This window comes from Tupaia chinensis, unplaced genomic scaffold (assembly GCF_000334495.1).
Source record: "Tupaia chinensis unplaced genomic scaffold, TupChi_1.0 Scaffold000041_1, whole genome shotgun sequence".
In the NCBI taxonomy this organism is placed as follows: Eukaryota; Metazoa; Chordata; class Mammalia; order Scandentia; family Tupaiidae; genus Tupaia; species Tupaia belangeri.
The window spans coordinates 1196632-1208833 of NW_006159496.1; the positions used below are offsets into that span (position 1 = coordinate 1196632).

General features: G+C 38.8%; 1 protein-coding gene across 2 annotated transcripts in view; it reads right to left on the reverse strand.

The window, feature by feature from the left end:
- Positions 1-12202, reverse strand: part of LOC102484104 (E3 SUMO-protein ligase RanBP2) — a 67097-nt gene that overhangs the window by 33437 nt on the left and 21458 nt on the right. For both annotated transcript variants that reach the window (XM_014588995.2, XM_014588993.2), the window contains exons 10-18: positions 11420-11601; positions 11156-11331; positions 10882-11005; positions 7903-8064; positions 7505-7642; positions 7285-7431; positions 5988-6167; positions 5816-5899; positions 1533-1668 (exon numbers count right to left, since the gene is read on the reverse strand). In XM_014588995.2, the coding sequence (XP_014444481.2) occupies positions 1533-1668; positions 5816-5899; positions 5988-6167; positions 7285-7431; positions 7505-7642; positions 7903-8064; positions 10882-11005; positions 11156-11331; positions 11420-11601 (1329 nt within the window). The remainder of the gene's footprint in view (positions 1-1532; positions 1669-5815; positions 5900-5987; positions 6168-7284; positions 7432-7504; positions 7643-7902; positions 8065-10881; positions 11006-11155; positions 11332-11419; positions 11602-12202) is intronic.

The window sequence follows — 12202 nt, forward strand, 5'->3', positions numbered from 1 at the left end:
TGCTTTGGCCCAGAGGGACCCAAACCCCCATAGAAAAAATTTTTTAAAAAAAAAAAAAAAAAAAAAAAAAAAGCATAAAGAGACCAGGGTGCTCTCCTTTTCAGTGCCACCAGGCTACTTTGTGATCCTGTGAACAAGCCATCTGGAGTCTCCACTTTTCTCAACTGTAAAACGAGGATATACTGTACACATTTCGTAGAGTCATGGTGAGAATAAAATCAGACAATGTGAATATTGTGCTTATACACGAAAACACCTTCCAAGCCTGTACACAGGAAAAATTGTGACACAAGAATTACCACATAACTGACTACAATAGCAGTAAAAAAGCCATAAAAAAGCTAGCTACTCTATCCTCTCTCTATCGAGTTCTACACAACACATAACGTTTTAAGTAGGTAGGGTTCAAAACTAGGTATCTCACACTATGACCTAAGACATTCAAAAAGTTCGACTTCACAGATTTGCTCTCATTTTGCTTGCATTTAGAAGACACTGTCACAAGAAGACAGAGAGGATGCCGTAAATATAAGGTCCTATAAATCATAACATAAATGTGCTAATCTAAATGAGACCTTACTCTCCTAAATCATGCCTGGTTGAAAACCATTGAAAAATCATGCACTACTACCATTTCACAAGTCTCATACAAAAGAATCATACTTCCACTGCCGTTTCTGACTAACTGGGGGCACTGTATCACTCTGACAAGCCACTTTAGAATCCCAGTTCTATGAAGAACTATCCATGTAATACTGGGTAAGCCACTTAACTTTTTAAAATCCACTTCCTCATTTACAGAATGGAAATTAATAAGGATACCTACCATTCTGATTACTATAATTGAATAAAATCACACAAAGCACTTTTGTACATAGCCAAACCAAAATAAGCACTATTAGTAACCTTTGTTCACTAAGTGTTTACTGTAAACTACAATAAATGCCTACTACATATCCACATGATCCACATATACACAAATGCTCTTAGTAATTACATGGAGCAAACATCATCTCTTTGTCTCAGATTTACTAATTTATGAATACACCTAGTAAATGATAGAGCACAACTTAAAAACCGAAGATAGTCTGGCTCCAAACACCTTTTCCTTCTACATACACAATATTTTAAAATAAACGGATTTCCTGTTAATGTTCTACTTTTCAGTATATGACTAAAATAATTTCTCAGAGGTAAACTCTTGGTCATCTCTTTGTGCCTAACTTTTGTTACCATTTTTAAATTTAAGTATTAGGCCCACCTCAGAGTCAAGTCAGTTAGCTAAGATGTGTCTTAAAGGGTTTTTTAAGCCCTTACATACATGGGACCAAACAAAGCTTGTTTGTTTCTGCTTGGTGTTAGAGAAATCTCAGTAATACAAAGCATAGTTTTTAAAGTAACATAAAAGCAGACATATTGACACATAGTAAACAAACATATATAGACAGGGTGATTTCTCAAGTTGTCTATTTGAAAGAGGAGGAGGTAAAACGATGTTGCTAAAACATGGGATTATCTAGTTACAAGCTCACCTGTGAGAGGAGCCCCATGAAAAGTCTGTGATCCCTGATATCCATCAGGCACAGGGTCTGGTCCATAATTCTCTGTGGGCCACCGATGAGGGGATGCTGAGTTACTGCTATTTAGTTTCAATTCCTGCATTTCTTTCTATTGGAAGAAAAAAAGGAAAATACTTTTAAACATTTAATTATATCACTAAGACAGTGTTATGTCAAACTTAGATATTTTGAATTTTAAATCATGATGATGGGCCCAGCTGGTGGTGTGCTCTTGAAGGCAACCGGATCCCACATGACTGACTGTACGGTTTGAGTCCCAGGATCAGCGGCTTTAAAAATACAATGGGCACGCATGCATGTGTGTCCAACATCTTGAGAGGAGAATGGAGAAGGGATAGCAGCATGGCCATTCCCTCGGGGAGTGTCTTCTTACTCTCGGTCTCCTCTGTCTCTCTTCTAAGCGTACATGTCCTCTAGCAAATAAAACAAAAAAAAAGTTAATAAAATTTTTAAATAAAACAAAACATGATTTATCTTTTTTTTTTTTTGAGAGGTTTTTGCTATAGAGCACGTGCACTTGCCAGTCAGACAGAGAGAGACATAGAGACAGAAAGCGAGAAATCACCCCTCAGGGGGGATGGCCACGCCGCAATCCCTTCTCCGTTCTCCTCTTGGGATCTTGGATACACATGCACACGCACCAGGCGTGAGTTTTAAGCCACCAGGTCTGGGATGCGAACTGCGGTCGACTACATGGGAGTCCAGCGACATAGCCATTAGACTAACTGCTGGTCCCACAAAACATGATATCTTTTAAGAAATCCTGTTTTTGAGACCAGCAGTTGGCGTAATGGCTATGTCGCTGGACTCCCACGTAGTCAACTGTGGCTCGAGCCCCAAAACTAGTGGCTTAAACTCATGCCGGGAACATGTGCAGGCGTGCCAAGATCCTGAGAGGGGAATAGAGGAGAAGGGATTGCACTGTGGCCATCCCCCCTGGGGGATGATTTCTTACTTTCTGTCTCTCTCTGTCTTTCTAGTAAGCATAGGTGCCCTATAGCAAAAACCTCTCCAAAAAAGGAAGAAGAAGATTGTTTTTCAATAAGATCTGGGTATCAGGTACTTATTTAAGAATATGATTCATAACTTATTAGAACTTATTTGTGGGCCCGGCAGGTGGTATGGTGGTTAAGGTGCTGGATTTCCACACAGCCAAAGTTGGTGGCTTTCCCTTCTACTCTCTCTCTCTGGTCAAATTAAAAAATAATAAATAAAATCACATAAATAATTCTTAAAAAAGAAACTTATTTGTTCCCATTTTTTTTTTGGTACCACCTGATTATTTTTTTGACTTTACCCTCAACAACTGAATACCTCCCTAAGTGATCATTTTCATCCCACCTTAATCTACCTAAAGTCCAGCCGAGACACTCCCTGCTCCCAAAACCAAGTGCCTGTACCTACAAGATAAACCTCCTTCTCGGACATTCATAACCCTCAAGTAGTAGTACCCTCAATATTCTTAAGCACCTCCTTTTCGCACTCGTTACTGGTCAGGGCTCCTAGACTGCCTGACACTCCAAACTGCCTCCTGACACCGGCTCCCTACTGACCCACGGGTGTTGTAACAAAGTACTACTGATTCTGAAAACAATGCTCAAATGCTCACCAGACAAAGAAAACAACTAATATTTGCTCAGAATATATTCTGTAATAATATGTTGTAGGCATTTTATTTACATTCTTAGTTAATTCTTATATGCAATATTAATTCATATCTTAAAATGAGAAAAGGAAATGAGAACAGGAAATGACAGAGCTAAAACGTAAACCAGAGCTGCCTTCACAAAGTGCTGTCTCAACACCACTGTCTGATTAGACGAGATGGAAGGTACATTGCATCCTAACGTCACTGTGTGTCTACCTACCTGCTCTCTGCTACTTCGTGGGCAATTATCTGGCAATGCCATACCCAACCACCAAAACTACAAAACGTCCCTTCACAAAGCAGGCACTTATTAAGAAACTATTTTCCAAACAAACTACAGAGCTATCAGTTACAGGTCAATTTTGAAAACTGATCCAAACCTCTCTACTCGTGTGTTCACTGGGCCTAAGCCAGTGCTATACATCCAAGAAAATAAAACTGGTGGAATCAAATGAAAAATTTTACTGGTCACTACTGGTTTTGAACCTGCAACCAGTGTTATACCCATCTTTTTTTGGTTACAATTATTTATTTTATTTTTTTAGAGATTTCTTCTATAGGGCAAATGCACGAGCTGGAAAGACAGAGACAGACATATAGAAAGTGAGAGGTCACCTCCCAGGGGTATGGCCAAGCTGCAATCCCTTTTTCATTCTCCTCTCAGGATCCTGGGCACGCACGCACATGTGCCCGGTGTGAGTTTAAGCAGCTGGGTCTGGGACTCAAACCGTGGTCAACATGTGGGAGTCCAGCAACATAACCATTATGTAATGCTGGACCCTAATTTTATTTTTTATTATTTTAAATTTACCAGAGAGAGAGAGAGAGAGAGAGAGAGAGAAAGAGAAATGAAAAGTGAGAAAGCAAGCCACCAGGTCCAGGACTCAAACTGCAGTCAGTCAATTGGGAGAGTCCAGTGCCTTAACTACCACACCACCTGCTGGGCCCTATACTCACAACTTTTAAAAAGTCAAAGAACTGGAAAATGTCATGAGAACTGTCTTCAACAATGTTCTCACTTCACAGATGAAAAAAACGTACACAAATGTAAGTAAATGATTGGCCCGAGGTAATTAATGAGTGGCAGAGTTAATATTAGCCTCAGCTTTCCTGGCTCATGAACGAACACCCCACTGTACTGCTGCTAGATATAATAGTGGGTGCCTGAAACATCTACGCTAGGTCAAGACTGTAGACAGAGAACCAACAGTTGGCGTAATGGTTATGTCTCTGGACTCCCATGTAGTCAACAGCGGTTCGAGTCCCAGACCTGGTGGCTTAAACTCACACCAGGCGCATGCGCTCCCAAGATCCCAAGAGGAGAAGGGATTTTGGTGTGGCCATCCCCCCAACCCTGGGGGGGGGTGTGTGTGATTTTTTTGCTTTCTGTCTCTCTGTCCCTGTCTTTCTGGTGAGCGCATGTGCCCTTTAGCAAAAACCTCTCCAAAAAAAGATTGTAGACAGTAGACAGGATCACAAGCCATGGTCACATGAAATTAACATCCACAATCTTTGTGCTAATTCAAAATGTCCTTTCCTCCAAACAACATTTTCTAGGTCTCAGCACTAATCATTCTATAGTGATCACCACACATCAGGATTTCTTTGGTGTAACTTTTTATTTTTTCTTTCCCAGAGGGCACATGTGCTCACCAGAGACAAACAAACGGAGATGGGAAAAAGCACCCCTAGTGATGCATGATCATATCAAATCCCTTCTCCATCCTATTAGACTTCTGAGCGTGCAGGAAGCACATGCACGCTGCATGGTTTTCAAGCTGGTAGGGCCAGGATTTTAAACCAAGTGTGGGATTCAGCTCCCTTAACCACAAAGCCCTTGGGGGCTGGCCTTTCTTGGTGTAACTTTAGAAGCATGAATAACTTATTTCTGCCTAAAGCATAAAGAACCTACTTGTATTTCCAAAGAGGTAAAACTCCTTTGAGTCCTACAGTTAATATGGGATTATGTCAATTTAACTATTTCCTAACATAATTAAGGCAAAATCATATGACTATCTCAAAAAAGATAAATGGGCTTTTTGATAATTATACCACTTTTCAATCTTAGTTATAAATTTGACATACATCTAATCTATAGTTAGTCTAAGAAGTGAACCTACAGAGCAAAGTATGGTTAGTATATTTCAGTAGTTCAGCCAAGTGGGGAATCTACTCTGCAAAGAGCCATTAACTATGTTTTAAGATAAAACAGTCTCTATTTTTGAAGGACTCACATTTTGTGGAGAAAGCAGACATAAATAATTTGAAAATGGGAGTCGGCAGGTGGCGTGGTTGTTAAGGGCACTGGACTTCCACATGGCCGACTGTGGTTTGAATCCCAGACCTGGTGGCTTGCTTTCTCACTTACCCCATCTCTTTCTCACTCTGTCCCTCTCTGGTCAAATTTAAATAAATAAAGTTAAATAAAATAATTCTTAAAATAAATAAATAAACTATTTCAAAATGCTGGCAAGCGTTAAGACAGGGGTATGTAAAACATAGTATAATTCTACAGTAACATGAGGAGACATTTTGACCAGCATGAGTCAGGGAAACAAACTATCTTAGAACATAGTTAGAGAATTACCTTAATGGCCTCTACTTGTTGACAGATCATTTTCAGTAAAGAATTTTGATCTTCTGCCCATCTGGGTGGTGTTTTGGGAGAATACTAAAAAATAAAAAACAACAAAGCAGTACTTCAAATATCTGGAGCTGGAACATTCCACAATGGAATGATCCCTTTCTATACTACGTACCTTATAACTTTTACTTGGCGACAGTGAATACTTGGTGGGAGATGGTGTAGAATGTTTTACCTCTGAATCTGTATTTCGCGAAGAGCCATTTTTATAAAGAGGACCTCCTTCACTATAGTCTTCAAGCTCCTGCATGACTGAACTAAGCATCTCTTTCACAGATTCCAGAGGCACAGGCAGCTGAAAACAACAGGCATTAATCGAGTGCATTAGTTGGCAAAAATACCAAAATAAGAGCTCTAGAATTAATCTTAATAATTTATATTTTCCTCATTTTTGTGAACAAGTACGCTTTAAGACTATACATGGGGCTAGCAGGTGGCATGGAGGATAAGGTAGCTTGACCCCAGAGCTGACTCTGAAGTTCACTTCTCAGACCCAGCGGCCTGAAAATCACTCTGGGCATGTGTGTATGCATGCCCAAAATGCTGAGAGGAGAATGGATGGCCACTCCCTCTGGGGGTGGGAGGGGTGATTTTTCACATCCATGCTCTCTCCAGCAATCATATACGCCCTATAGCAAAAATTAAAAAAAAAAAAAAAGCCACGCATGTGTGCATACATGTGCGTCCACATACGTGTCTAAATACTTCTGACTCTAAAATTCCATGTTGTTTCTATTCATTTTGCTGGCCGTTATAATGAAAGAATGTTAACTTGGCAAATTTTTCCAAGAGCATAAAATGTGCTATTTTCTCATTTTGAAAAGAGACAGATCCCAGAATGTAGGAGACATTAACTCCTAATTCAAGGGCAGTAACATGATTTTAACAAAACACTCAGGAGGAAAGATGCATACACTGAACACTGCCTCTGGAACCTGTGAAGAGATGCTTGGTTCAGTCATGCAGGAGCTTGAAGACTGTAGGTCTCAAACTGCTCAGCTAGAAAACATGACAGTTCACGGAAGATGACGAGAGTGAAAAAATGCTCTTAAGTTGTCAGCAGCAACCTTCAATTTCAGTAAAATATGAATACTCCCGAGGTTACAATATTTGTTTTCATTACAGTGCCAAGATAACAAAATTAATAAATGCTCTATTTTAAAACCCCTTAATTCCTATATCTACCTAGATTCCCAAGTATAAAAACAAAAAAGGGCACATGAAATATAAGATAAAACAAGGCAAATTAAGCATTTACACACATGCACACACCCCTTCTGCACATTAAAATAACAAGGTATTTGAGTATTTCTGAAATCACCAAAACATAAAACCAAGGAAAAAAAGAAAAAGAAAAATTTGATCGTCTCATTATTAAAAATGAAAAGAACAAGCAACAACCTGTAACTTACTTTCTTGACCACTGAAAGATCAGAATCACTGTCATCTGAAATCTTTATTAAGTAGTCCCTGGCCTTTCTCAGATAATTTTTGCATTCTTCTTGTTCTTCAGGTGAAAGGGCATCATTTTCAATGTCCTCGGCTTTCCTGTGAAAAATCTATACAAAGAGTGCTTTCATGAAACAATTAGGTTTTTAAAACAAAAAACCGTTTTCAAGTATACCTACTTACCAGTGCAAGATTCCAGTATGAAACAACGCTTTTTATAGATTCAAAAGCAGTCATAGCATCTTCTATATTTCCATTAACTGCATCCAATACAGCAAAGGTTATGTGTGCATCTTCTTCATATTCACCAATTTCAGATGCCTAAACATGTTTAGTAGTTTCAGTTAAATTGCTCTATTCAAAATATCAAACCCAAATGATTTTCCAAAGACTTTGTGTGATCTAATGAGACTAACAGCTCATTACTTTTCTCTGTCTTATTCTTTAACAGCTACTGGATTTATAAAGCAAGACTATCATTAAATAGCAAGCAATAATTTAAGCAGTTTATGCCTCCATTTCTCTGTTTATAAACTGGAAAGCCATATTGCCAGTTAATTCACAAAGAGATTCCCCATTACCTGAATGTCTGCACTATGAAAATGCTTAAATAAAGGATCAATAGGTTCAGGAATGCTGCTCTTCTTTTTGATTATCTTCAACAATGGCAAAACTTTCTTCCAATAATGAACACTTCTGCCTATGTATTCCCGTTGATCATAAAAAGAATTAAGACCACTCCCCTAAGATATAAAGTCAGAAACATACAATATTAAAAACATCACGATAAAGTGTAAAAATTCATTTATTGAGAATAAGAAAAACTGGTTAAAATTTCAAGTCAAAACCAAACAAAACTTTAAGTTATTTGCTCAACCTCTCAAATACTGGAATAAGTAATTATTACCTTAACACCAGTGATCATTCTTTTTTGGTTTTTATTGGAGAGGTTTTTGCTATAGGGCACGTGCGCTCACCAGATAGAGAGAGACAGAGAGACAGAAAGTGAGAAATCACCCCCCGGGGGGATGGCCACACAGCAATCCCTTCTCCATTCTCCTCTCGGGATCTTGGGCACACACGCACACGCACCCGGTGTGAGTTTAAGCCACCAGGTCCGGGACACGAACCGTAGTCAACTACATGGAGTCCAGCGACATACCAACACTAACTGGTGGTCCCAACCAGTGATCATTCTTGACTCAACTTTTTAACATTTTCATGATACTACTTATGGTACAGTCCAAACTATTTTGTAGAAGTTGCCATTTGTACATGGCCACAACCTGCTTCTCTTTAAGAGTCAATCTGGTCAAAGGGCAAACCATCGACACCTAATTCTGTCACAGAACATGCCTTGAATGTTTAGAAAGATCTATAATGCCCTTATATACAAAGCCTTGTGGTTCTTTTTTTTTTTTTTTGAGAGGTTTTTGCTATAGGCACGTGCACTCGCCAGAAAAATAGAGACAGAAAGCGAGAAATCACCCCCTGAGGGAATGGCCACGCCGCAATCTCTTCTCCTCCATTCTCCTCTCAGAATCTTGGGCACACACACACACATGCGCCTGGCATGAGTTTTAAGCCACCAGGTCCGGGATTCGAATCACAGTCGACTACATGGGAGTCCAGTGACACAGCTATTATGCTAACTGCTGGTCCCAAGCCTTGTGATTCTTAACATGCACAAAACTGTTCAGGACTGGACAATCATTTATAATTTAATTGTAATGTATTAATAACAGTTAATATTTAAGTGCTTATATTTAACTGTATTAATTGCTTTGAGGCAAAATTAAGAAATAATGTTTTACCTGACAGAATATGATTGGGTTGCTTCCAGAACTAAAACTAAGAAAGTCTCTAACTTTGTAAAAATTAATGTTCATGGGGTACCAGTAGATAGCATAAATGGCTACGTCACTGGACTCTCAAATACTCAACCTCGGTTCAAATCCCGGACCCGGTGGCTTAAACTCACGCCAGTCATGTGTGCATGCACACCCAAGATGGAGAGGAGAATGGAAGAGAAGGAATCATAGCATGGCCATCTCTCCTGGGAGGTGATTTCTTGCTTTCTGTCTCTCTGTCTCTGTCTTTCCAGTGAGTACATGCAACCTATAGCAAAAAAAAAAAATTAACGTTCTTTAAAAAAGGTTTCAGGTCTGGCAGGAGGCATGGTGGTTAAAGCGACTAGATTACCACATGGGCAACTGCAGTTCAAGTTCTGGACCTGGCTGCTTGCTTTCTCATTTCTCCACTCTCTGTCTCACTCACTCTATCCCTTTCTGGTCAAATTAAAATAAATAAAGTTAAATAAAATAATTATTTAAAACAAAAAAAGGTTTCACTTTAATGAACTCACCGTTTTCTGAAGGCACTTTGCCCAGTGCACAAGCAGAGCAGGTTGAAGGCCATGTTTTTCCTGGGCCCTAAGGGTGTTTATTTCATGCTGAACTAGAAGTCGCAATTTTGCTGAGGTTCCAGGTCTAAAAAAGTTTTGTTTAATAAAATTGATTTATGAACATATGGTGTTAAACTGTCACATGACAAATTAAATCTTCACGTTAGAGTTAAGCCAAACCCCTGGTAAAAATCCCAGCTCTAAGTTAAAGAAATATTTTTGTTTTACTACTTACATAGCTTTTCTGTGAATCAGATTACAAACTGCATCCCACCAAGTTTTCTGTCTTTCTGTACAAAGTTGTTTACATACAGGGAGTGGCAAGGATAGCAGCTGATAGGCGTTGCAATGAGAACTAAATTTCTCTTTTAATTGTAAGTGGCTGGTAAATATTACTCCAAGTAGAAATACCTATTTTATTTAAAGAAAGCTATTATGCTAACTGCTGGTCCCAAGCCTTGTGATTCTTAACATGCACAAAACTGTTCAGGACTGGACAATCATTTATAATTTAATTGTAATGTATTAATAACAGTTAATATTTAAGTGCTTATATTTAACTGTATTAATTGCTTTGAGGCAAAATTAAGAAATAATGTTTTACCTGACAGAATATGATTGGGTTGCTTCCAGAACTAAAACTAAGAAAGTCTCTAACTTTGTAAAAATTAATGTTCATGGGGTACCAGTAGATAGCATAAATGGCTACGTCACTGGACTCTCAAATACTCAACCTCGGTTCAAATCCCGGACCCGGTGGCTTAAACTCACGCCAGTCATGTGTGCATGCACACCCAAGATGGAGAGGAGAATGGAAGAGAAGGAATCATAGCATGGCCATCTCTCCTGGGAGGTGATTTCTTGCTTTCTGTCTCTCTGTCTCTGTCTTTCCAGTGAGTACATGCAACCCATAGCAAAAAAAAAAAAATTAACGTTCTTTAAAAAAGGTTTCAGGTCTGGCAGGAGGCATGGTGGTTAAAGCGACTAGATTACCACATGGGCAACTGCAGTTCAAGTTCTGGACCTGGCTGCTTGCTTTCTCATTTCTCCACTCTCTGTCTCACTCACTCTATCCCTTTCTGGTCAAATTAAAATAAATAAAGTTAAATAAAATAATTATTTAAAACAAAAAAAGGTTTCACTTTAATGAACTCACCGTTTTCTGAAGGCACTTTGCCCAGTGCACAAGCAGAGCAGGTTGAAGGCCATGTTTTTCCTGGGCCCTAAGGGTGTTTATTTCATGCTGAACTAGAAGTCGCAATTTTGCTGAGGTTCCAGGTCTAAAAAAGTTTTGTTTAATAAAATTGATTTATGAACATATGGTGTTAAACTGTCACATGACAAATTAAATCTTCACGTTAGAGTTAAGCCAAACCCCTGGTAAAAATCCCAGCTCTAAGTTAAAGAAATATTTTTGTTTTACTACTTACATAGCTTTTCTGTGGATCAGATTACAAACTGCATCCCACCAAGTTTTCTGTCTTTCTGTACAAAGTTGTTTACACACAGGGAGTGGCAAGGATAGCAGCTGATAGGCGTTGCAATGAGAACTAAATTTCTCTTTTAATTGTAAGTGGCTGGTAAATATTACTCCAAGTAGAAATACCTATTTTATTTAAAGAAATGTTAACATAAGTTAAAAAAAAAAAATAAACAAAATTCAAAATATTTAATCTGTTAAGATCTAGGCTTACCTCAAGATCTAAAATACATATTGATTCAGGTGCATTTGTTTCAAGCCTTGAAGTTTCCTGAGGCAAATGATGAAAAAGCTGTTTCAACCACTTTCGAACTGCAGGTAAGGTAGGCAATGAATTCCACTGTAGGCCAAGCCAGGTAAGGTGCTGAAGACTACCGTTATGTGCTCGAATGGCACCTGAAAAAGAAAAAAATGTGACTTGACATTTTGGAAATGTTTTCTGTGTACTAGTTTTGCTAAAATAAATAAATACCTCACATTATACAATTACTATTGATATATTAAAGGAGGGAAGTTCCATAATAGGCACAATCTCATGTTTACTAAATTCATTCATACTTTGTTATCAGAAATATCAATTAAAAACTGTGATGGTGAATTTTGTTTTTTGAAGTCTGTCTAGGAAAATGAAACTCACTGGAATTTAACCAAAAAAAAAAAAAAAAAAAAAATCTACTGATGAAGGCCAAATAAAGAATGCCCACCTAAGAGAAAATCTTGAAAATCTTATTATTTTTCTTTCATTAAAGTCACTACAACAGGGAACCAGCAGTAAGCATAATGGCTATGTGGCTGGACTCCCACGTAGTCGACCGCGGTTCACGTCCCGGACCCGGTGGACTAAAAATCACGCCGGGCGCGTGTGCGTGCGTGCCCAAGATCCCGAGAGGAGAATGGAAGAGAAGGGATTGCGGCGTGACCATCCCCCCTGGGGGGTGATTTCTCGCTTTCTGTCTCTATGTCTCTCTCTGTCTGTCTGGCAAGCACACACGCCCTA